Source organism: Microtus oregoni, unplaced genomic scaffold, assembly GCF_018167655.1.
Source record: "Microtus oregoni isolate MIOR12 unplaced genomic scaffold, Mior012 000064F_ref0000363, whole genome shotgun sequence".
Lineage (NCBI taxonomy): Eukaryota > Metazoa > Chordata > Mammalia > Rodentia > Cricetidae > Microtus > Microtus oregoni.
The window spans coordinates 5,981,656-6,007,898 of record NW_024543874.1 but is presented as its reverse complement, the minus strand read 5'-3'; the positions used below and the strand labels follow the sequence as shown (position 1 = coordinate 6,007,898).

Here is a 26,243-nt window from a genome sequence, read left to right as displayed (position 1 = left end):
ACAGCCAGGGCTTCACAACTAAAACACAACTTAAAAATCAAGTGCATGTTGTTAAATTTGCCTAATAAAGACGGGTCGAGCTTAATAACAGAAAAGAAAAGCTAAGACCTAACAGACTCCGGGTCTCCAAGGAGCCCGAAAAGAAAAAGGCAGCGCGTGAGACTGCCGTCACCGAGAGGGCGGCGCAACTTTATTGCGCACGCTCGCGCCCCGCCCCCCCGCCCTCACAGAGCGCATGCGCGTACGGGGCTCGCTGGTCTGACTGGCTATTGCCAAATGGCTTTGCTGGCGGCAAAGTTGAGCCTGAGGAGCTGGAGGGGCGATGTGTAGCGACTTTCTCAAAGCCGAATCCGGGACGGAGGTGAGAACCGCGGGGCGGTAGGAGGGCCGCGCATCACTAGGGGAAGTCACCCGGCGTCCTGGGCCACCGTGGGGATGCGGCGACACTCTCCATGGCGCGCTGAGCTGCCTCGCTGGGGAAAGGGCGGGCCGCTAGCTGAGCATCTGTAGACGTTTTCTGGGATAGGTGATGTTTAGGTATCTTGTTTCACCTCTCTAATCTGCCTGTGGCATCGGACCCTCTCTATCCCAGAATACATTTGTGGTCTGTCTCTCTAGAGCCTCGCAAGCCATTTCATTCAGGAATAGAACCATTAACTATGGGTGTTAATGGCTCAAGTACTGTGTAGCTAAGAGTTAGGAGTAAGAAACAATAAAAAGTGGACCAGAGTGGTGGCGCTCACCTTTAATCCCAGCACTAAAGAGCAGAGGCAGGCAGATTTCCATGAGTTCGAAGGTAGCCTGGTTTATATAGCTAATTCCAGGCCAACTACGGGGCTAGTGAGACTCTCTCAAATAAACAATAATAATCGAAGTTGTGTTAAAAGGTACAGTAGATGGTAAAAGCATGCCAACCAAAAGCGGGTCTGTAAGACAAATTATAGGAGGAGATACTTAGATGTTTTCAGACAGGATCTACATAGCTCATTCTTGGCCTTGAACTTGCTGTGCAACTGAGGAGAACATTAAACTTCTTTTGTTTATTTATATAAATTATGTATATGTGTGTATGTCTGTCGGTTGGTATGTGCAGATGCATTGGAAGCCAGAAAAAGGTGTGAGATCAATTGAGTCACCTGAACCAAACTCATGCTCTCTGTAAGAGCAGTACCTATTCTTAACTTCGGAGCCATCTCTCCAGCCCCTAACCTTCAACTTCTGATCCTCCTGCCTCCCAAATGCTGGGATTTCCGAGAGTATACTGGGTTATGCCCTGCCAGGGATGGAACCCAGGAATTCATGAATACTAGGCAATGGCTCTACCACCAGAGCTACAATTTTCAACCCCTGAACCGGCGTTTTAAGGACCATCTGAAATAGTTTGCTGAGAAGGAGGAGGAGGAGGTGACAGTCTAAGCAGAGGGAGTAGCTCAGGCATGGTCTGAATCTACCAAAGACAACATTTAGGGCTGGGGTTCTCAACCTGTGGTTTGTGACCCTTTTGGCAAACCTCTATCTCCAAAATCAAAGGTATTTACATTACAATTCATAATAGTAGAAAAATTATAGTTATGAAGCAGTAACAAATAATTTTAAGGTTGGGGGTCACCACAACATGAGGAGCTGTCTTAAAGGGTTGCAGCATTAGGAAGGCTGAGAACCACTGCTTTAGGAAACAGCCAGTGTCTCTATAGAGTTGGAACACAGAGAATGTTGGGAAGCGAGCTCTAAGAGATAGTGAAGGATGTGTCTCCCAGGGTAAGGAGGGGTGCACTCACGGACACAGGAAAGGACACCAACAAAGACACTGTTTCCCGCTTCCCTCCCAGTTCCCCCTCCAGGCATTTCATAGCCCTGCATAGTAAACACTATAAATATTGATAACAATTGCTGATTTTCTTTTCTTTTTCTTTTTTTAAAAAATATTTATTTATTTATTTATTTATTTAGTATACAACATTCTATCTGTATGTATGCCTGCAGGCCAGAAGAGGGCACCAGAACCCATTACAGATGGTTGTGAGCCACCATGTGGTTGCTGGGAATTGAACTCAGGACCTTTGGAAGAGCAGGCAATGCTCTTAACCACAGAGCCATCTCTCCAGCCCCTGCTGGTTTTCATAGGGAAAAAAAAAGCTACAAGATAGCCCTCCTTTGCCAGAGACAAATATCAAGAAAGACAAATAGCATTTACTTAAGTATAATTAGTTTTGTGTAATCACAGGCATAAACTTTAAGTTTTTTATTTTATTAATTTGAATGCTTTGTCTCATGCTTATGAGTGTACCACATCTGTGCCTGGGCCCACGGAGCTCAGACGGATCATCAGATTCCCTGGAAATAAGTTACAGGCAGTTGTGAATTGCCATTTGGATAGTAATTGAACCTGGGCCCTTTGCAAAAGCAACAAGTACTCCTTTTTTTTTAAAATAGATTTATTATTTATTTTACATCCTGTTTTCCCTACCTTTCTTCCCATTGCCTCCCCACTCCTCCCCTCCCCCACCAATCCGCTCCTCCTCTGTTTCTGTTCAGAAAGTTGATTCTGTGGGTTTCTTGTGATGTCTTTGACCCCCCCTGGCTTGTGCAGTCCTCCAGCTTGGCCTAATGCTCCAACAGTTACTGGATGAAGGGCTCTCTGATGACAATTAGGGTAGTCACCAATCTGATTACAGAAGATGACCAATTCAGGCTACGTATCCAACTGTTGCTAACAGTCTTAGCTGGGGTCATCCTTGTAGATTCCTGGAAGTTTTCCTGGCACCAGGTTTCTCTCCCCACCCCATCCAGCCACTCCTTCAACCCAATCCCTCCTGTTTCCATCCCCTCCCACCCCCAGTCCACCATGAGATCTCTTCTATTTCTGCTTCCTGGGGAGATCCATGCGTCCACCCTTGTGCCCTCCTATTTACCTAGCCTCTCTGGGTCTGTGTATTATAGCATGGTTATCCTTATTTTACAGCTAATATCCACTTATAAGTGAGTACATACCTTGCTTGTTTTTCTGGTCTTGGTTAACTCACTAAAGATGATTTTTTTTTTTTTACTTCAATCCAGTTGCCTTCAAATCTCATGATGTCATTTTTTTTTAACCACTGAGTAGTACTCCATTGTGTAAATGTACCACATTTTCTTTATCCATTCATCAGTGGAGGAACATCTAAGTTGTTTTCAGGTTTTGACTGTTACAAATAAAGCTGTATAAATATAGTTGAGCAACTGTCCTTGTGGTATGATTGAGCATCCTTTGGGTATAGACCCAAGAATAGTATCTCTGGGTCTTGAGGTAGATTGATTTCCAATTTTCTGAGAAACCACCATACTGATTTCCAAAGTTTGCACTTCCACCAGCAGTGGTTGAATGTTCCCCTTGCTCCACATCCTCTCCAGCGTAAGCTGTCATTTGTGTTTTAGATCTTAGCCATTCTGAGAGGTACAAGAATCTCAGCATCATTTTGATTTGTGTTTCCCTGATGGCTAAGGATGTTGAACATGTCTTTTAAGTGTTTCTCTGTTTTTTGAAGATTTGAGATTCTTTTAAAGAATTTTCTGTTTAGATCCATTTTAAAATTTGATTATTTGGTTCTTTGATGTCTAGACATGATGGCTTGAGTTTTTTATGTATTTTGGAAATCAGCCCTCTATTGGATGTGAGGATGGTGAAGATCTTTTCCCATTATGTATGCTGCCATTTTGTCCTATCGACAGTGTCCTTTGCCTTACAGAAGCTTTTTAATTTCATGAGATCCCATTTATTAATTATCAGTTTTAGTATCTGTGCTAGTGTTCTAGTAAAGAAGTTGTCTCCTGAAAAGGGATTGGGGAATGGGAGGAGAAGAGGGAAGGGGAACTGGAATTGGTATGTTAAAAAAAAATGCCTCCTGTGCCAGTGTGATCAAGGCTATTATTTCCCACTTTTCTCTTCTCTCAGGTTCAGTGTAACTGGATTTATGCTGAGGTCTTTGATGCACTTGGACTTGAGTTTGTACGGGGTGATGGATATGGATCTATGTGCATTCTTCCCCATGCCTACCTCCAATTATGCCAGCACCATTTGTTGAAGACACTTTCTTTTTTCTATTGTAGAATTTTGGCTTCTTTGTCAAAACTCGGGTGTCCATAGGTGTGCGAATTTATGTCTGGGTCTTTGAATCAATTCTGTTGATCCACCTGTCTGTTTTTATGCCAATACCATGTTGTTCTTATTATTATAGCTCTGTAGTAGAGCTTGAAGTCAGGGATGGTGAAGCTTCAAGAAGTTTTTTTATTGTACAAGATTGTTGTAGCTATTCTGGGTTTTGTTGTTGTTTTCATATGAAGTTGAGTATTGTTCTTTCGAGATCTGTAAAAAGTTGTGTTGGAATTTTGATGGAGATTACATTGACACTGAAATTGCTTTTGGTAAGATTGCTATTTTTCCTGTGTTAATTCTACCAATCTATGAACATGGGAGATCTTTTCATCTTCTGATATCCTCAGTTTCTTTCTAAAAAGACTTGAAGTTCTTGTCGTACAAGACTTTCATTTGCTTGGTTAGAGTCACCCCAAGATATTTTATATTCTTTGTGACTATTGTAAAGGGTGTTGTTTCTCTGATTTTTTTTCGACCTGTTTATTGTTTATCTATAGGAGGGCTACTGATTTTTTTTTTTAAGTTAAGCTTGTATCCAGCTACTTCGCTAAAAGTGTTTATCAGTGGCAGGAGTTTCCTGGTGCATTTTTTTGGGGGCTGCTTATGTATACTCTCATGTCATCAGCTAATAGCAATACTTTGAATTCTTCCTTTCCAGTTTGTATCCTCTTGATCTCCCCTTGTGTCCTATTGCTCTAGCTAGAACTTCAACTTGAATAGATATGGAAAGACTGAGCAGACTTTTCTTGTTTCTAATTTTAGTGGAATTGCTTTGTCTTTACAATTATTTGATGTTGGATGTCAGCTTGTTGTATATTGCCTTTATTATGTTTAGGTGTATTCATTGTATCCCTGATCTCTCCAAGACTTTTATCATGAAGTAGTGTTGGAATTTTGTCAAAGGCTTTTTTCAGCATCTAATGAGATGCTGATTTTTTTCGTTGAGTTTACAAGTTCTCTTAACCATTGAGTCATTGCTCCAGCCCCTGAAATACACTTTTTTGTTTGTTTGTTTGTTTGTTTTTGTTTTGTTTTTATGGAGACAGGGTTTCTCTGTGTTACCTTGGCTGTCTTGAAACTCACTCTGTAGACCAGGCTGGCCTCTAATTCAGAGATCCACTTGTCTCTGCCTTCTGAGTGCTGGGATCAAAGCCATGTGCCACCACCACCTAATAAAATACATTTTTTTAAAACAAAGAGGAAAGGATTCTACCAGGCTGCTCCTATGGCCATTTCTTTTTGCACTTCTTTTTGTCGTTGTTGTTTTGAGTCAGGGTCTCATGTAGTCCAGGCTGACTGTGAACTGTGTAGCTAAAATATCTTTGAACTCATGATGCCACTGCCTCCTGAGTACTGGGATTACAGATGTGTACCACCACGCTTGGTTTCTGCATTTTTTTTCCTTACTGGAAAAAAAAGTTAGATCATGAAGGTTTATCTAATTGTCAGCTTGATTGGGCTTTAGAATCACCACACTGAATACAAAGGAGAAAGTGAGAAAGTAAGCTGAGCACCAATACTCCTGACTGGATGCCATGCCATAGCCGCCATGCCGCTCTGCCATGATGGTCTGTGTCTCCTGGAACTGCAAGACAAAATAGGCCTCCCTCCCTCCTTATGCTGATTTTTGTCAGGTGTTCTTGTCTCAGCAATTGAGACAAGTAACTAATATAGAGAGGATAGGAGACTGTATCAAAACGATACCTCCGCTGAAAGTCCCTGCAGAGCTGCTGCTGTGGCTCACTGACCGGCAGAGTGCTGCCCTAACATGCCCAGGCTCTGGCTCTGATCTCCAGTCCATGTACAACCAGGCAAGAGTTCAAGGCTGTCCTGTTACAGAGTGAGGTGGAGGCCAGCATGGGTTACATGAGACCCTGTCTCAAAAAAAAAAAAAAAAAAGAGGGTAGAATCTGGCAAGTGCCTTCTTGGGCAAAGGGCTTCCCTCGAAGCCTTACAACCCGACTTTGAACCCTAGGACCAACATGGTAAAAGACCTTAACACGTGTGTCATGTCTTACCTGCATGTGCGTGAATGTGCACACTTAAATCAATGTGATAAAAAAAAAAGTTCCAAGTTCCTTTTGATACTGGTAGCCGACCAGAGATGGACACTCAGACAGTTTATAACCAACTGAAAGTCTTTAGTCCTGCTATCTGGAACCACACCCAGGTGTTGCGGGCGCACCTAGGAATGTCCAGAATATGGTTTGTTTTTAAGGGCAGAGACCTCATCGAGGCTTCTCCCTTAGTGGCTGCAGGCGGATTTCACAGAGTAAGTAATTTGAAGTGAGAAATTTTAACAGAAGCTACACACCGTTAACTAGTTAGTGGGCAAGGAGGGTAGAGTTGGGAGGAGAGAAAGAGGGGAGGGGTGGTGTTCCTAAGCAAACAGGCAACTAAGGTGAACAGTTAGCTGTACCCCTCCAGCTTTTTTCCTCACGAGCAAGCAGTTTTAACAAAGGCTAAGATAACTCAGCGAGGACATCCTGACCTTTGGTTCCTAGAACAGAGTTGGGTTGTTTTCCATGGGATTCTCCATCGAGGAGATCAGATTCTAGTTAAACCTGGAATGGCTTCAGCCAGAATACAAGATGGAGGAACAGTGTCTATCCCTGTCACACCGGAAAGGCCCAGGTGGGCAGACAGTGCGGCCTAGTGTCTTGTTCTTCTATTTGCTGTGATAAAACGCGATGACAAAGCAATTGGGAAAGAAAGGGTTTGTTTGGCTTACACTTGGCAATTACAGCACATCATTGAGGGAAGCCAAGGCAGGAACCAGAACAGAGGCCATGGAGGACGACCTGCTAGGACGACCTGTTGCTGGGGTTAGCACCACAATGGCCTGGGCCCTCCCTCATTATCCATTAACCAAGAAAATGCCCCACAGATTTGTCTAAGGCCAATCCGATAGACATATTTTCTCTATTGAAGTCTCTTCCCAGATGACCCTAGATTGTGTCAAATTAACAAAGAACCAACCAGCACACACCTAGCATACTCAGTGTCAGCCGCGGGGTTTTAAAAAGTCAATACCATACTTTCCCAGCTCTTTTCGGATTTTTTTTTTTTTTTTAAGATTTACTTATCTACTATGTATACAGTATTCTGCTTGCACATATGCCTGCAGGCCTGAAGAGGGCACCAGATCTCATTATCTCATGGTTGTGAGCCACCATGTGGTTGCTGAGAATTGAACTCAGGACCTTTGGAAGAACAGCCAGTGCTCTTAACCACTGAACCATCTCTCCAGCCCCCTCTTTTCAGATCTTATAGACATTTCTTTCTAGCTGAAAATTTAAAGCATAGTCTGGTTAACTTCCTAACAAAATCTGTGTGTTTGTTTGTACGTGTACATATTCCATACTGCATGCAGAGGCCAATTAGACTGACAGACCAGCAAACTACAGGGATCGTCTGGTCCCTACCCACCCACCTGCCACCCCCAGATGTTACAGATGTGCACTCCTGCACCTGTCTGGCTTTACGTAGGTCTGGGGGTCTGCATCGCAGTCCTCGCTGAGCCATCTCTGAGTACCTTTCCCAATTAAAGCCTAATCATATACCTAATGAAATGCTGATTTATTAAGTTTAAATGTTAGTCTATAAATTGCCTCTGGAAGCAATGTTTAAAGCATATCTTAGTTTTTCTTGACTTTCATGGATTTGTCTTTCCTCTTCCTCTTATAGAATGATTGCTTTTAAAAGGTAATTATAAAACAGCAGCCCTGCTGAGAATAAATTTAGAACCCTGGGATTTAATCATATCATATTGGAGTAACAGTTGTCTTTCTGTGTAATAGAGACAAATGCTTTGTTCAAGATCCAAGCCTGGGTCTATGCCCTGAAGGGCAATTGAATTTTGGAAGTGACTGAGGAGTCTAATTTCACATGTGGAAAGAATTAGTCTTCTGATTTTATTACATTAAATTTAAATTTTTTGGGATGGATTTTTGCTGTATTGTCCACGCAGAACTAGAAACTTGAGCTCCGCCAACCTAAACCTCCCAAGTGTTAGAAACTGTAGACATGGGCCCACTAGCAACTTGGGGAGGAAAGGGTTACTTCATCTTCCAGCTTGTAGCCCCTCAGCAGGGAAGTCAGCAGGAAAAGCACCCGCAGTGAAGGAATGATGCTCATTGGCTAGCCCAGCCTGCTTTCTTACAGCACCCAGGACCAGCTGCCCAGGGGTGGTACAGCGGTCCTCCCACTCAATCACTAAGTTAAAAATGCTCCCCACAGGCTTGCCTACAGGCTAGTCTAGTGATAAGATTTCTTAATTGAGGTTTCCTTTCCCCAGATGATTCTAGCCTGTGTCGAGGTGACAAAACTTAGCCAGCACATCCTCTGATTTTAATATCTGTGATAAAGCCAAACTTCCACACTGATCATATACAATCAGGGCAACTGCTTCCCACCTTTGCCCACTGCCCATCCCAGCCGCCTTTCTTCCTCCCTCCATTTCTTTCCATGTTTATGTGGATGGAAGAGGGTGGCTTCTGGTCTTGTTGGGACAGGAGCTGTTTACCTTGTTTTTTGAGACCAGGTCTGCCCCTGGGACCTGGAACTTGCCAGTTAAGATGTGCTGGTTGACCTCACCAACCACTCCTGCCCAGATTTTCCAGGAGCTTGCTGAGGGTGAAAGAAATACAGGATGGGTAGCAGAGGAAATAGAGATAAGTGCCAGCTAAGGCGTGAGACTATTTGCAGACACATACATTGTAATTGGCATGAGTGTTTCTGTTGTATTTTGTTAAGAACGTGTTAATGCATATATACACCTGCTTTAAATAATAGTTGTCTTTTCTCTCCTCTATTTCAAATAATGTGACATCAATTGAGACAATAGTGGTTATCGCTTATTTTATGAAGCACTAAAAGACTAAAACATTTATCAGGGGACATTGTCATCTATTCTAAAATATATAATATGTTTGCAGTTGTGCATGGGATAGTTATATCATGCTAGGTAGAATTATGACCTAGTTATTATTTTTCATTTGGATATTAAGCATGAATGGATGTGATTGTGTGTCAGGTTGACAAAGTATGGCCTACTATGGCTAATCTTGGTTGTCATCTAGATTATATCTAGAATCAACTAAAACGCAAGCAGGTGGGCACACCTGTGGGAAATTTTTCTTAATTGAACCTTTTGAGGTGGGAAGACCTACCCTAAATCTGGGCCACATTTTCTGCTGGCAGCCCACATAAAAGGGCGTGAAAGAAGGAAGCTTCTTGCGTTTTGCCTGCTTGCCTTCATTCCCATTGGCAAGTTCTTCTGTCCTGTTACTAAGGCATTCCTTTATTGGGATTAGAACCTACTTCTTTGAGGTTCTGACGTATACTGAAGACCAACTGAGACATCCAGCTTCATGGACTGAACAACTTACCAGACTCTTGGCCTTTCTGTCAGGGGCAGCCATTGTTGGGCTGGCCAGCCCACAGCCTATAAGCCACTTAAAATGGGCATCTGTACGGGGAGTGCTGTCCTGCTACAGAGAGTTCTGCTGCAGGAATGGTGCCGTTACTAGAAACGTTCAGTGTTTGTTTCAGCTGTGAAGATGCCTGAAAAAAGGAAAAAGCAGTTGTCTCAGCAGGATTGATTTGACCCCCATTTAATAGGTTCAAAAACTCAGCTTAGCGCCTGTGCATAGATCTCAGCCCTTGGCAGTGACTCCAAGGTTGTATGGCAGAGTAGAGAATTCTAAGTTTTAGAGACCAAAGTGATTTTGACTAAATCCTAGTTCTGGAATTTATAAGTTTTCTCATATAAAAAATGGAATAACAATAAATGAGACTGCTGTGTCAGTTAAAGGACACACAGACTCTGCTAGCACAGTAAACACAGACAGTAGCTGTTATGGTAATAGTGACAAAGCATGGCACATACTGATCTTCAGCCTGGTGACGCGCGGCTACCAACTGAGCCATCTTGCTAGCCATGAAGGTTAGGTTTTTGTTTTGTTTTTAATTTTTGTTTGTCCGTGTGTGTGTGTGTGTGTGTGTGTGTGTGTGTGCGCGCACGCACATGAGTACATGCACCATACATGTGTACCAGTGCCCATGGTAGCCAAGACTGTCAAATATTATTCCTAATAATTTGAAAACTGGCTTTGATTCCATTTCCCTCATTGACATTTAAATCATTGATTCTGCTTTCTGTTAGCTGTTTAGAGGAGTATGAGAGAGCCCAGCCTTCTCTACGTGGTAGCCGTCAGGGTGATGTGTTAATGACCACGATAAGCTCATACTAGCATCATAGTTACTTTGTCGCTCACAAGGAAGTATTTTTTGCTTTCCTCACTTAATGGAGGAGAAATCTCAAGTTTGCAGAAGTGGCCTGGCTTTCTGGTTCTGCAGTCCTAAGTGTCTGTCTTTAACTGCTGGAGACTGCTTCTTGCTGCATAGGTTCAGACCTTTTGTTTCGTCTACTCAGATGTGGATTAGTGACTTTTCTCATTGTTGTAACCACTGATAAACAACTTAAGAAAGAGTGTGTTTCAGCTTACAGTTTAAGGGTACAGTCTGCCGTGCAGAGAAAGGCATGGCAGCAGGAAGTCCCACTTTGGCAGGGGTGTGCACTCAATATTTTGGCAGAACAGGTACCAGAGGACAAGAAACCTTAAAGTCCAATCCCAGTGACCCACTTCTTCCAGCCAGGCCTCACCTCAGTTGAGGTTCATCCCCAGCTGTGGATGAGTGTCAAGAAACATGAGTTTATGGGAGTGGGGAACATTTTACGTTCAGGTGAAAGTAATGTGCTCCTGGTTTACTGTTGTTTTTACTCTTTGGGGGCCCACCACCCAGCTCACAAATCCATGGAGACTTATTCTTACTTATGAATGCCCAGCCTTAGCTTGCCTTGTTTCTAGCCAGCTTTTCTAACTTAAATTATCCCATTTCTCTTTAACTACTACATTTTGCCTCTGGGCTTTTTACCTTTCTTTTTTCTAAATATCCTTCTTTCCTTCTTACTCTTCTTCCTCTCCTTCTCTTTCTCCTCCCTTTCCTGCCCACTCTCACTTTTCTCTAGCCTAGATTTGTCCTCCTATTTATTTTCTCTGCCTGCCAGCCCCACCTATTCCTCTCTCCTGCCCAGCTATTGACTGTTCAGCTCTTAATTAGACCAGTCAGGTGTTTTAGGCAGGCAAAGTAACACAGCTTTACAGAGTTAAACAAATGCAACATAAAAGTATGCAACATATCTTTACCTCATTAAACAAATATTCCACAGCATAAATGAGTGCAACGCATCTTAAACTAATATTCCACAACAGGTCCCCAGTGCCTTAGGGCCATCTCACAGTACAAATCAGCATTTATTCCAGTATCAGAATTTTATAAAGATCAGAATCTTTAACAGCAGCAACACTGTTCAAAGGCTAATGTCTCTTTTGAGACTTAAGGCAGTCTCTTAATTCTGACACCCCCTCCTCATAAGATCAAATATCAAGCAACATATTTCTAATATACAAGGCATAGAGTGAACATTTCCATGACAAAAGAGAGGAATGAGGAATGGGAGTACAGGGAAAGATCAACCAAAACAAGACCGAAGCCTAGCCCTGCAAATGTTAAATCCTGCAGCTCCATATCTAGCACTCTGGGTGGACTCGGGTTTCTGTTGTGATGTTTGAATCCACTGGGACAAAACAAAGACTAAGGCACAATTCAAATTTAGATTAAATGAATTTCTTTTACAGATTTATTTATTGTGTATACAGTGTTCTGCCTATATGTCTGCTTACAGGCCAGAAGAGGGCACCAGATCTCGTTACAGATGGTTGTAAGCCAACATATGGTTGCTGGGAATTGATCTCAGGGCCTCTGGAAGAGCAACGGCCAGTGTTCTTAACCTCTGACCCATCTCTCCAGCCCAGATTAAATGAATTTATTCTTCCTGCTAGCAGAAGGACAGCATGCTGTGTTGCAATGGGGTTAGGGTGGGGTTTTAACATTAGAAAGGTGTGCGTTACAGCTCTGCATAGAAACTACAGCGGGCAAGAATATTGCTTTACTTCCCTCATTGTTTCTTGCTTTCCCACTATGTAGTAACAAAAAGACCATCCCTTTCCCGAGTGACCAGCAGGTTTCACAGAAGCAGAGGCAGCTGTCAATGCCTCCCAGCCCTTTATCCTATTCTTATCTCACCTGCAGGCCACTAGGCTCTCCCAGGTGTTCCAGAGCTAAAGGTCACCGGCCCTTAAGGGACGCCTGGATCCATATCAGGTTTCTTTAGTCCTCACGGGGGACCTGTGTAAATTATTACCCAGGTCTAATGGCTGGGATAGAGTCGTTCATTCTGTGTCATCAGTGTAGGGCTGACTGTCAGGTCCCCACAGCTCCAAAGGACTTGGGAATCCCCTGCATTTCAGCTCTGGCCTGCAGCACACATAGCTTCCTCTCATGAGCCGCTTCCATGCTATAGATTTTCCTAGGGGATGTTTCATGGTCTTGCATCTTTTGAGGTTTCTACTGAAACTTAGACTTCATCATCACAGCTTCACATAACAACCTCCAAACCTGCCACACAGTGCTGGTCTCCACAGCTTTCTGTACCTATAGTATCAGGCACCGTTACTCTCGTAGTTTGTATGCCTGTAACCAGGGCATGGCCTAAATGTTCCCCCATCTTGAGATTTCTGCCACCAAACAAATACATACTTTTATATTCAGGCTCACCAAGTTCGAAATGCAGCCAGATTTTTTACGAGAATGTAGCTTGAACGATCTAGCTCCATTTCCAGTGGGAAGTGGGCCTTCACTGTCCGCATTTCTCTCTTCAGTCTGGCCTTCCAGACTCCCACCGGGATGTCCCGTCAAGCTCTGCATGCAGCTTTCTAGAGCTGTTCTGCCCGTAGCTCAAAACTCTTTCACATTCCTCCTGCAAACCAATTCCAGAGGCCTGAGAACTGACCCCCTCCCGGTCAGGCTCATCACAGCAACCCCCCCCCCCCCCCACACACACACACATCCTTGTTTTCTGTATTAGTTGCTTTTCTCTTTTCTGCAACCAGATACCCGGCAAAAACAACTTAAGAGTTCACCTTAAGTTCATCGTGGTGGGGAGCTCATGACAGCAGGGTCACGACTCATCCTTGGCCAGGAACTCAGGGAAGATGCAGGTGTTTGCCTTTGTTAGCTGTCAGTGTGACACAGCCTAGAATCAGCTGAGGAATTGCCTAGATCAGACTGCCCCATGGGCTGGCTGTGGCTGTCTTGCTTATTGACTAATCCTGTGGGGCCCATAGGTGCTGGCCATGGGCTGTTTAAGAAAGCTGGCTGAACTTCTGGTTGAACTTGAGGCAGAGAGCAACAAGCAGCGTTCCTCCATGGTTTCTGGTTCTGGTGTCTGCTTTTGTAGGCCTGGCTTCTCTCTGCGATGATCCGTGACTGGAAGTGTAAGCCAGGTAAATCCTTTCCTCCTCTAAGCTGCGTTTGTCAGTGTTTTATCACAGCAGCAGAAGGGAAACTAGGACCCTACAGCTCAGCTTACTTTCCTTCTTACCCTGGCTAGTACCCTGGCCTGTGATGGCACTGCACACATTCACGGAGGTTCTTTCCTCTTGAGTTGACATGCCCAGAGGTGTATGTCCTTGGTGGTTCTACCCCAATCGAGAAGCCCCCTGTTTCATGCAACAAGCTCTTGCAGCTCAAATCAGCGTCCGCTCTGCCTGCAGCCGTGCTCTTCATGCTTCGGCTGCGCCCTCTTGTGCCTGCTGCACCACCTGTGCCCAGGTACTTGGACTCCCACTTGCTTTTAAATACAGCTAAGTCTAGTGCTCTTTAGGGAACCTTTCCTCTGCCTTCCCCCTTTGGGGAAAGACAAAATGATAAAATGAGGCAAATTAAATCAGACCACTGTATAACTAACTGGTGTAAGTACACCAATGGTAAATAGCTTGTCTTATACCCTGCAATTGCTGTTTATTTCTTTGAGGGGTCAGACTTATTTTGCATCAGTAGATCTGATATATAAATTAAAAATTAAATATTTTAAAAATAAATGAACAGACCTAGGCATGGTGTCATGTACCTTTAACACCAGCACTTGGGAGACAGTGAGCAGGGGGGGGGTCTCTGAGCTTTTTAGGCCAACTTGATGTCTACAGCAAGTCCCAAGCCAGCTACATACCAGGGACTGCAGACATGGCTCCGCAGGTAAATGTTGCTGCTCCAGCAGGGCCCCGTTAGGTTTGCAGCACCCACGCTGGTACTGACCCCTCCCCTGGCCTGGAGCACCTGTTTACACGTGGCATAGAAACACACACATAAATATGAAGTCTTTAGACGTAAACATAGTGCTTCTCCTAAATTATATTCCCCTGTTAGTATTTTCCTCTAAATCTTCAAATTACGATCGTAAAGATTTTTAAAATTTACATAAATATGTATTTCTAGGATGTTGTATCCTTTTAAGTAATGACTTTTCCTCCTCTTCTTTTGGAAGCTCCTTGCCCGACTTGAAGGAAGGAGCTCCTTGAAAGAACTCGAACCCAACCTGTTCGCTGATGAAGACTCACCAGTGCATGGTAAAACACAGCGCTTAGTGGGAAAGCCTGTGGGAGGAAGTTCTGTGGGGCCAGTTTGCACACGATCTCATGGGCACCTGCATTCCACGTCCACACCTAGTCCCAGCACACGGTATTCATGGGAATTCCACCTGGCCTAGTTTTCATTCTTTCTCATTTGACATTTGCAGAGCTGCAAGAGTCCTGAGGTTCCCAGTTGTTCTCTTAATGTTTCTGCAGCGGGAAAAAGCAGGAAAGTTTACAGGGAACGTTGAGTGCTTGAGCTTAGTTACAGCGTAATGCATAGAATTTGGGTGTCTAATTGATTGTGAGCCACTTTTTGGGGTGACTTCTGCCGTGATCCTAGCCGTGGTACGTTCGTACATTCCAGGGTAGGGGTGTGAGGATTAGAAATGTTAGGTAGGGGAACAGAGATACGAAAGAGATACAGAGACACGGGATAGTGCCGGGAGGGCAACTCAGCAGATCCTGAATGCGGAATTCCCGAGTTGTAAGTTCTGGGTTTGCCCGTGCTTAATTTCCACACAGTTTTATACAAAAAGACACGTGGACACACGGCCCAAAGGACAACCAGAACAGTCGTCTGCCCAGTCATTTACTCGAGACATTAAGCCGCTAGTTATTGAGAAAAGTATTTGATGTTTGGGGCAGTGAACCCAGCCTAGACCAAGTATCCTGCAGGTAGCCACTCCCTAAATCAAACCTTCTATTTCCAGCTGGAGAGATAGCTCAGTAGTTAAGAGGTTAGGAGCACTGGCTGCTCTTCCGGAGGTCCTGAGTTCAATTCCCAGCAACCACATGGTGGCTCACAACCATCTGTAATGAGATCTGGTGCCCTCTTCTGGCCTGTAGGCATGCATGCAGACAGAACACAGTATGCATAATAAATAAATATTTTAAAAAAACAACTCCTATTTCAAAAGAAGGAGCAGAGTATGCTTGAATTCTCTGGCCTTTGGTCATGGTGGAGCAGATCTACCTGTACGGACCATCTTAACGTCCAAAACACCAAGTAAGCACACCCTAGGTCAGGATAGTTTGTTTTGTAGCCACACCTGTTGCAGACAACTTTGAAAGGACAAAAATAAGCTCAAACTCTCTGACTTTCAGACAAGATGGAATGGGCTCACATTTTGAGTCTCCACAATAATCGAGTTGTTTTTAATATAGTCTCACAGTTTTTTTAACTGTCACCCCAGAAAGACTGGTACTGTACTGGTAGTCAGCCCTGGGTCACCACAGCCAGCTTTCTCTGTGGACTTGCCCTTTCTGGCGGTCTTGTGTAATTAAGGTGGCCCTTCACGTCTGTCTTTGTCATGTATCAGTAGCACACCCCCTCCCCCTTTAAGATTTATTTTATGCATATGATTGTTTTGCCAATGTGTACGTCTGTGTGCAGGTGGGTGCCTGGTCCCTGCCAAGATCAGAAGAGGGTGTTAGATTCCCTAGAACTTGAGTTACAAATGCCTGTGAACTGTGATGTGGGTGCTGTGAATGGAACCCACACCCTTTGCAAAAGCAGCAAGTACCCTTAACCACTGAGCGTGACTCCAGTTCAGTAGCCAATTCTGTAGTGCTGCATAGTCCCACTGTGAGACTGCACTGTCGCTTGCTTCTGAATTTTTGAAGCTTTGAACGGTTCTGCCATGATTTTATGGACAAGTTTTTCTGTGGATAGATAGGGTTTGGATTCTTTTAAGTAGCACATAGAGAGGAGATTGTTAGCTTATAAGGCAATGCTTCATCTTTGAAAAAACAGCCAAAGTGATTTCTAAAATAGCTTCACGTTTTACCTGTGACCTTCAGTGAAGCATCTGTTCCTAATCCCCCACGTCCTAGGACTAATTATCAATATGTCTTTGTGGCTTCAGCATCCTGGTCAGTTCAGAGTGACACCCTGCTGTGCTTCTTTGCCCTTCCCTGGGGGCTGGCTAAGTTGCTTGCCTCCACCTGAGCTCACTCGCAGTTTGCCCGCCCTTTTAGGAGAAATGTCAGATATTTGCTGATTTTAAAACCAAGTTCCCTTTCATTACCGCATTGTAGTGCCCTTTACGTGTTTTAGGTAGAAGATGCATATCCAGTAGATGCAGCTGCACTGCGCCTGTCCGCCCGTTGTCTGGACTATGTTGATTTCCTTTGAGGCGCGGCATGGTTAACTTTGAGATTTTAGTGTCTCTTCTGTTGTTCCTATTTTAGTGTCATGTACAAGACTCTTAGTCCCTATTCCAAGGTCAGAAAGATGTACAGCCAGGTGGTCCCAGCATTTGGGAGATTGAAGCAGGAAGTTCAAAGTTTGAAGCTAGTTTATTGTGTGTAGCAAGATCCTGTCTCAAAAAATAAACAAGAAGATCTCTAGTTTGTCATTAGTTTGTTTTCATTCTTTTCTGGTTAGAAATGCATGCTTCCTTGATTCAAGACCTTTTAAATATACTGAGGCTTGTGCTATGGTCTGACCAGTGATTTATTACTCCATGTGCACTGTGGTTGTGTGTTCTCCTGTGCCTGGTCCAAGCGCTCTCTAGATGACTCTTGGTTCTGGCTTTTAGTGCTAACTTCTGCTTCCTTGCTGCACTTGTTTGCAGCTGTTCTGTTTCTAGAGTAGCTATTAACATCTGGCCGTTACCTAATTCTCCCTTCAGTTCCATCTATCTGGCTTCCTGGGCTTAGGCTTTGAGTATTATGCATACAAAAGTTTATTATTGTTTATGTCTTATTGCTGATTGGCTCATTCATCATTATAAAATGTGTCCTTTATACCTCATACATTAGGATGACATTATTTAAAACAAATGCAAAAAACTAAGTGTTGGCAAGACTGTGAGGGAACCAAAATTACCATGTATCTCTGCTAAGACGGGAAAATGGTACAGTCGATACTGAGGACAGTATAGAGCTTCCACAGAAGTTAGTGGAACGATGATGCCACATCTTCAAAAAGCAAACAAATGTCCATCAGGGGTTGAAAGGGTAATCCCACACTGACAGGCTGGGGAGGTGTCACCGTAGGTTTGAGGCTAGCCTGGCTACAAAGTGAGACTTTCAGACTTACACACAAATAAACAAGAAAGCAGTATATGCAAACAGTGAAACCCTTTCACACACAATGTGGATGAAACCTAAGAACCAGGACTAGAGATAGCTCAGCAGTCAAGAGTTTGGACTGCTCTTCCAGGGAGCCAGAGTTTGGTTCCCAGCACCCACATCAGGCAGTTCATAACCCCCTCAGCTAGGGGACTTCTGGCTGACACTTCTGGCTCCCCTAGGCTCTTACCCTCACTACACATTCCTACACATATACATATAATTTGAAAAAAAATTAAGACTGATAGACTAGGCGGACTAAGACAAACCACATGATTTTTCTTACCTGGGGTATTAAAAGCACTTAAACAGATACGGAGCTGCAGCTTTGCAAGATCTAGAATTCACTAAGTAGCCCAGGCTGACCTTGAACTTGTAGTTGCATTACAAATAACCAACACATCTAGTTTATTTCATATATTTTTAGCCTACACATACTTGCATGCACACACTATTCCAAATAATAACTCTTGTTTTAAAAGTTCATTGTGTGTGGTATTACTATAACAATTTCAGCCTTGTGGTGGTACACACCTCTAATCCCAACTCCTGGGATCAGGAGTTCAAGGCTAGCCTTAGCTTCATAGAGAGTTCAAAACTACCTGGCTATCTGATGCTGTCTCAAGAAGAAGGGTGGTGGTGGAGAAAGCCCTGGACTGCTCTTTACACAGTGTCTGTCCTTTTCTTTTACTTGCCGCTTGGTTTATGAAGTGTGTCCATTGTTGAATGCTCTCAGCTGGATCCTGACTTTTTCTTCCATTTTGCCTATCAGCTTTTGACTGAATATTTAATTCACTTAAGTTACTGTAACTACTGATGAGATGAGATGAATTGTGACCATTTTACTCCCTGTTTTGTATTTTATACCTTTTCTGTTTCACTAATTCTCCTTTTCTGGTTTTTGTTGTTTTGTTTTAAATAGATGAGTCTAGCATACTATCTTTTTTCTAAGATTTGTTTATTTTATATAATATGTGTACCTGTCTTGCCTGCCTATAAGTCTGTGCCCATGGAGGCCAGAAGAGGGTGTTGAATTCCCTGGATCTGGAGTAGCAGGTGGTTGTGAGCCACCATCTGAGTTCTGAGTCCTCTGGAAGAACATCCAGTGCTCCTAACTGCTGAGCCATCTCTCCAATTCCTCTACTGTACTATTTTAAATCCCTTGCTACTCTCTTTCATAATTTTAAAACTATTTTCCTAGTCATTAATTAATGTCTTAATTTATAACAGTCTAGTTTGGATTGATGTCAGCTTGTTAGTCATTCCCTGCTGAGGTCTAGTTAGTCTTCACCATCTTTGTGCTCTTTCCCATTATATCTGTGCACATGTGTCCACCAGAGTGTTTCATTTTATTGAGTGAAAGTGATTGGAAATAGTAGTACAGGTTTGAGGGCTGTGTGGTTTTGTCTGTTTGAGTGTGGGCCTAAGATTCACTGTGAAGTTGACCCTCAGGCGTGCTGGGATAAAAGTGTCTATCACCACACCCAGCTTAAAGGTGTTTTGCTTTCATTTTTTAATGTGAATATTTCAAAAGGTAACATTATGTTAGGAATCTCAATGTCCAAATTTGTGCTTGGTGAGTAGAAATGCAAGTGAAGGGATACTAAGTAAGTTTTCTGGAAAGAAAAATAGTTTGAGGACTAAGGCAAGGAAATAATTTGATTTGTTATTTGATTGTCCAGCTGGCCCCAGATGTCATCATGTAAGGGTCACATCCCGCAGGACTCAGCAGCTCCAGTGCACACAGGCAGAAGGGTGACAAACATACTCCTCCTCTCTTCTGCCATCTGCACACTCACGGTTCCTGTGCTGCTTTGTGTCTGACTTTGTGCCACTGTCTACTGTCCTTTCCCTCAGCCCAAAGGACTCTGGGATTGCTGGTTCAGCAGATCTCTGTCCCTGTACTCCATAGGAAAGCATGTCATTTCACACGTGCTTGTACTCACGAGTTAGGCCTTAGGAAAGTAACCCTGTGTTAGGGCAAGGCTTTGTAGCATATCTTTGCATCACATGTTATAGAAACACCCTCATGTTTAGTCACTACCAAAAAACGTGTACTTACATTTAATGTGCTGTAAAACTAGACAGGAGCTCAGCTGACACAGCACACACCAAAGACGGGGTTCTAGGTCACTACCACTTCTAGCATCTGTTACAGGAAGTTTATGGTGCAGAAAGATCCTTGGGCTCTGCGCTGTGGAAGCATTTTAATGCATTTGCAGCTGGAGGCTGTTTTCTGCACTGCCCAGTTTCTGAGTCCTCAGAACTAGGAATTATGATCGGCAAATCCAGTGTGTTGGCTCCACAGTTAGGCTAGTGATTGCTGTGGCCTTTTTCTTACGTATTCTAAAGGCTGTAGCTCTGACTCTTGCCTCAGTCTCTTAGCCCTGACTCCTCCTAGCATCTACTCAAGAGGAGCTGTCAGGGCCAAACCATCCAGATTTCCCCAGCTGTTCAAGTGCCAAGCTCCAGGGTTTGTTTTTTTTTTCTCCGCCTCCTCTTCTTCTTGTTTTCTTCTTTTTGCTTCAAGTTGTACTTGGCTGGATAAGGGCGCTAACTTTGTGTGTGTGTGTGACAACTTGCGGACATAACAGAGATCATAACTTCAAGGGAAGATACATGAACTGTCCCATTTATAAAGCATACTGTTTGAACATGTTTACATATGTTTTACTGATCTTATAAACATGTATGATTTTTTCCTGTATATACACATACACACACACAACTTAAAGAAGGAAATACTCACTTTGGCTTATGGTTTTAGTGGGTTCTTGGCCCCAGTACTACCATCGTGGAAAGACTGTTCTTCACTTTTGAAGGTCAGGAAGTGGCCAGGACAAAAATTCTCCAGAAACACACATCAGTGGCTTGTTTTTTTCAGCTAGCTCCCACCACTTTTTCCCCCTCCCAGTAAACGCCATCATATGAAGTCATCAAGGGATTGACCCATCGTGATAGCAACTCTCCCCAGACATGCCCTGAGTTGTTATTCACTGGCCAGACACTTCCAAATCCAGTCAGTGATGCCCTAGATTGGCCATCAGTTACGTCAGTTACATAGCTGCTAAGGTGTTGTCTCCTATCAGTGTTAGGGTCCTGAGAGGCTCGGGACGCCTGCTGTAGGTTTCTGCCTTGTGCTTTTGCATGGTGGGCTGTGTCCCTCACCTTCTACGTCAGCACTCTGTACAGCAGGCCAGGTGGACTGTAAGCTCCTGGGACTTCTGTCTCCCTCCCATTTCGCTACAGGAATGCTACTGCATCAGCGTCACGTGGGCTCTGAGACCCGAACTCAGGCTCAAGCACAGAAAGCAGTGAGGCTGCAGTGGCCTGAGTCACCCAGGCCCATAGGAGCTTCCCTCTTGCTGTGTGTGTTCTCTTGGTGCCAGTTACTCTCACTGCTGGGCTGAGGGTGTGGCTCAGTGGTAGAGCTGCTTCCTACCACAGCTACGGACCTGGATGTCGTCTTCAGCACCAACCAAAAAACTTTTTTTTTTTTACACTGTGTCCTTTCTCAGAGATGCTGTATGAATTTCCTTATTTATCTGTGTTTGTCGTGCAGATCCACGCTAACAGGTGGATTTAGGTGTTTAATTTGCACTTGAGTGCAGCTCTCTGTAAGGGTCTGAGACATGTTCTGTGTCTCGCTGTCGCCCTGCTGTGTCTTGACTGATGTTTCTGAATTTTACACAGGTGATATTCTCGAATTTCATGGTCCAGAAGGAACGGGAAAAACGGAAATGCTTTATCACTTAACAGCCCGGTGTATACTTCCAAAATCAGAGGGCGGACTGCAAATAGAGGTCTTATTTATCGATACAGACTACCACTTCGACATGCTCCGCCTCGTGACGGTTCTGGAGCACAGGCTGTCGCGGAGCTCGGAGGAAGCCATCAAGCTCTGCCTGGGAAGGCTCTTCCTGGCCTACTGCAGCAGCAGCATGCAGTTACTGCTCACGCTGCACTCGCTGGAGGCGCTCTTCTGTGGCCACCCCTCCCTCTGCCTCCTCATAGTGGATAGCCTGTCGGCTTTCTACTGGACAGACCGCGCCAGTGGAGGAGAAAGCGTGGCCCTGCAGGAATCTACTCTGAAGAAGTGTTCTCAGCTCCTAGAGAGACTCGTCACTCAGTACCGCTTGCTGCTTGTCGCCACAACGCAAAGTCTAATGCAGAAAGCCTCGGACCCGGCACAGGGGCCCTCTTCCTCCAAGCTTCCAGGCGACGGGGCCCTGGACTACAGAGCCTATCTCTGCAAGGCCTGGCAGAAGGCGGTGAAGCACAGAGTCATCTTCTCCAGAGACGACCAGTCAGAGAGCAGCCGCTTCTTGTTGGTTTCACATCATTTAAAAAGTAACAGTTTAAAAAAACACACTTTTATGATCAGAGAAAGTGGGGTGGAGTTTTGTTGATTTGTCATCAAAAAGGCTTTGGAGAGCTCTGAGGCAAGTCTTTAAAAGTCTTCTATAGGCTAACGTGGTTTGATTCTGAAGGTTTTGATTCTGGGGAAATTAATACAAACAGTACAGTAAGCTTGAAGCTCCTCTGTCCCTCTAGGCTCTGGAAGGCGTCCAGCACGCTGCACCCCACTATCCCTCTAGGCTCTGGAAGGCGTCCAGCATGCTGCACCCCACTGTCCCTCTAGGCTCTGGAAGGCGTCCAGCACGCTGCACCCCACTGTCCCTCTAGGCTCTGGAAGGCGTCCAGCACGCTGCACCCCACTGTCCCTCTAGGCTCTGGAAGGCGTCCAGCACGCTGCACCCCACTGTCCCTCTAGGCTCTGGAAGGCGTCCAGCACGCTGCACCCCACTGTCCCTCTAGGCTCTGGAAGGCGTCCAGCACGCTGCACCCCACTGTCCCTCTAGGCTCTGGAAGGCGTCCAGCACGCTGCACCCCACTGAACTCAGTAAATGATACATGTTTCAGACTAAGTCATGTTTTGAGTGTTTAGGAAGGGTTCACTGCTGGCCCTGGCCTCCTTGAGGAGCTGTGGCAGGAGAGGGTGGGCAGAGCTGTTACTTCAAAGAAATGAGCACAGGGGTCACCTGCTCAGCTGCCTCTGTCTAGAAGCTGGAGTGGGCTGGGTGTGGTGTACTCACTCACCTTGAATTCCCAGCACTGGGAAAACAAGACAGGTGGATCTGTGAGTTCAAGGCCTGCCAGGTCTATATAGTGAGTTCCAGGACAGACAGGGCTACATAATGTCTCAAAAAGCCAACCAGTAAACAGAGAGACAGACAGATAGATGAAGCTGGACTGTCTGAGCCCTCCTCCTCCTCCCTCTCCCCGCCACCCCTCTGAGGGTGTCACTATGTTTCCTTTCATCCCCAGGTCTGCCTCAGCTTCTGAAGTAACCAGGACATCTAGCACACAGTGCTTCACTGCACCTCACAGCCAGAGAATTCTGATCTGAGTTACACTTGAATTCAAGATGGCTTTCCATTTGCTTGGTTCTGTGTGATTTTTCAAACCTGGAGAAACGATGTACTCATGTAAGAACTCTGAGATTTATTATGGAATGTTCATCTCATTAAATGGTGGATTCTGAAACTGTTAGAATTGTTTATCACTAGTGTTTTCTTCCCTATCTGGAGCAGGCCACTGCGAGCTGAGGGACGCTATGGGGGCTGTGCTTCCATGACGCCCAGAAAGAGTTCGCACTGCAGGAGGCTGCAGACAGGGTGCTGCACAGGAGTTGTTCCAGTTCAGACTGCTAGGCTGTGATGAAACACCATGACCTGAAGAAGGTTGGGGAGTAGTCCGTCCTTGAAGGAAGTCAGGATAGGAACTCATGAAGCAGGAGTCAATACAGAGAGAGGCCATGGAGGGGGGCTGCTTACTCTTGCTCCTCATGGCTTGTTCTATCTGCTTTCTTATAGAACCCAGGACCACCAGCCCAGGGGTGCCCCACCCACAATGGGCTGGGCCCTCCCGCATCAATCACTAATTAAGAAAATGTCCTACAGGCTTGCCAATGGCTGGATCTTTTGGAGGCGTTTTCTCAACTGAGGCTCCCTCATCCCTGATGACCCTAACTAGGCAGCACTGAGGTGTAGGAAGAAAACTTTGGAAGCATCTCTTAGGTGTCTTCACTCAGGCTGGCTGTTCTTCTCAAACCTGTTTATACCACATGTCACATTTGGAGCTTCCCAGTGGTGACGTAGCTGTGTTCTTGTGTTCATTTATGTTTCCAGAGGTTTACGAGTTAAAACGCATCCTAGAAAAGCTGAAACTGAAGTTCTTGATGATGAAGGCACAGTGATATGCCTTGCTGGCTGTGCCCTCCCGGTGTACCTGGGCCTGCTGCCTGTGGGCAGCATCCTTCCCTCTCTGTGTGTCCTCAGTTAACTCTGCTCAGTGAGCCTGGTGGATTGCTCCCTCACCAAGCAGGAAACTTCCTTTTTGACCCAGAGTCTCACTGTGTAGCTCTAGCTGGCCTGGAACTACGTAGACCAGGCTGGCTCCTAAGTGCTGGTATTAAAGATGTATACCTCTGTGCCTTCCTGGCCCATTAATATAATTTTAAAAATACAATTGTATAATTTCCACTTTCTCTTTCTTTCCACCAAACCCTCCCGTGTGTACCGCCCTTTTTGCTCTCCCAATTTCCTTCATGGCTTCTGGCCTCTTTTAAAGTTGTCCTACACACACATACACTCCTAAGTATACAACCCCCTTGGGTCTTTTCAATGTTGTATGAGTGTTTTTAGGACTGACTATTTGGTATTGGACAGCCAGTGGGAGTGTTCTTTCCTGGGAAGGGCTTTTGCTTCTGCTCTCGGCATTCTTTGGTTGCCTGTAGTTTTTTTCTCTCCGGGGGTCGGGACCATGAGATTTCTCCCTTCGTATTAGCATGCTTATTGGTGGTGTCAGTGTTCAGGTTTTGTTTCGGCAGACCTGTCGTTGAGCCTTCCTAGTAGCCTCCCTGACAAATCTCACAGCAGACGACCTGGCCCTCTGACTCTTACAGTCTTTCCATCCCCTCTTCTGAGATGACCCCGAGCCGTAGTTGCAGGGGCTATGTTACAGATGGATGAGTTGGGGCAGGACACCGTGATGGCTCCTTCTCTTCATTCTGATTCTTGTGGTTTTCTGTAATGGTCTGTGTTACAAAGAGAAGTTTCTTTGCTGAGGGTCGAGAGCTATACTTTCTGTATTTACAATACAGGTAGGAATTATGCTGGTTTAATAAAGTGGTGGCTTATTAATATAGTTTTAAACATTTGTGTATTTGATTTTTCTGTTTTTCCTTTTTTTTTTAATTAAAAAAAAAAATTCTTGTGTGTGCAGGCAAGGGTGTGGAGTTCAGAGGACAACTCTCAGGGATTGGGTCTCTCCTGCCACCTTGTAGGATCCAGGGATCAAACTCAGGTTATCAGACCTACACATAAACACCTCTACCTAAAACCACCTCACAGGCATTTTCTGAATATTTTTATTACATGCAATGCATGTTACACAGAAGTAGTTGGTTAATATCTCAGGAAGCCTTTAGTTATAGTTTTTAGTTCTCTAACAGAAAATAATGGTAACTTGCTGTGAAATCGAGGATAATTTCCTAGAGCTATTTAAAGGTATATATTAAAATCCTACAGTAAATATTATTTAAGAGAGAAATGTTGAACATATCCCTTTAAAATTGCCTCAACTTATCAGGCATATTGTCACACGCCTTTACTCCTAGCACTTGAGAGGCAGAGGCAGGTGGATCTCTGTGAGTTTGAGGCCAGCCTGGCCTACATAGTGAGTTTCAGGACAGCCAGGGCTTTGTAGAGAGACCCTGTCTCAAAACAACAAAAACAAATGAAATTCACTCAAATTGATACTGTACCTGAAGGCCAAATTAATCTCCAGAGTAGGAAACAGGAGTTTTATTGATTTTTTTTAAAAATATTTTTTTTTTATTTTTAAATTAAGTATATATGTGGGGGTGGTATGTACCCATGTAAATGCAGGTGCCTGTGGGGTCCAGAAGAAATTGCTGGATCCCCTGGCACTGAACTTACCCGCAGTTGTGATCCACCTGATGTGATTGTTGGCAGCTAAACCCAAGTCCTTGACAAAATCAGTATGCACTTACCTCAGAGCCTTCTCTCACGTGGCTGCGACTGCTCCAGGCTTGCTTAGAACTTAGTCTCCCTGCAGCTGCCTCCTGAGTACTGGGATCACAGGTGTGCGCCACCGTGCCCACTGGAAGGCGGGGCTTTAATGTGCTAGATACTTCCCATCAACTGCTGGCTCCTTGGCAGTAGTGTGGCGTTGACCCCTGCGCTCTGTGCAGTGTGTACCTGTTCGGTTTCCACCTTGTCGAGGGTAGCCACAATGACAACAACGTGCCGCACCCCAAACATCCAGTCCTGTTGGGAAAATGCAGAGTGCAAGACCACACGAGGAGGTCCTGGTACCTGGACTGCTATGGTACGGAATACTTCCAGTACCCTGCTGCATCTAGAACTCCCTGTCAGCAGCATGCTTCTGCATATAATGGGGACAGCTCCTCA

General features: G+C 44.7%; 1 protein-coding gene across 2 annotated transcripts; it reads left to right on the top strand.

The window, feature by feature from the left end:
- The first annotated feature begins 253 nt into the window (after nt 1-253).
- On the top strand, nt 254-23,364 carry Xrcc2 (X-ray repair cross complementing 2). 2 transcript variants are annotated; one of them, XM_041640715.1, is made up of 4 exons: nt 254-361; nt 14,583-14,664; nt 21,439-22,095; nt 23,074-23,364. In XM_041640715.1, exons 1-4 carry the CDS (start codon nt 323-325, stop codon nt 23,094-23,096), a joined length of 801 nt encoding a protein of 266 aa, XP_041496649.1. In that variant the 5' UTR covers nt 254-322; the 3' UTR covers nt 23,097-23,364. The 2 variants fall into 2 exon arrangements, with proteins under 2 accessions (XP_041496649.1, XP_041496648.1); XM_041640714.1 differs by having other exon boundaries at nt 21,439-23,364.
- Nucleotides 23,365-26,243: the final 2,879 nt, after the last annotated feature.

Excerpts from the sequence above, each read along its gene's own strand:
- Xrcc2 (XM_041640714.1), top strand. The coding sequence starts at position 323 with ATGTGTAGCGACTTTCTCAAAGCCGAATCCGGGACGGAG. Across the intron at positions 362-14,582 it reads AAGCCGAATCCGGGACGGAG|CTCCTTGCCCGACTTGAAGG; the intron begins GTGAGAACCGCG and ends TTCTTTTGGAAG. Across the intron at positions 14,665-21,438 it reads TGAAGACTCACCAGTGCATG|GTGATATTCTCGAATTTCAT; the intron begins GTAAAACACAGC and ends AATTTTACACAG.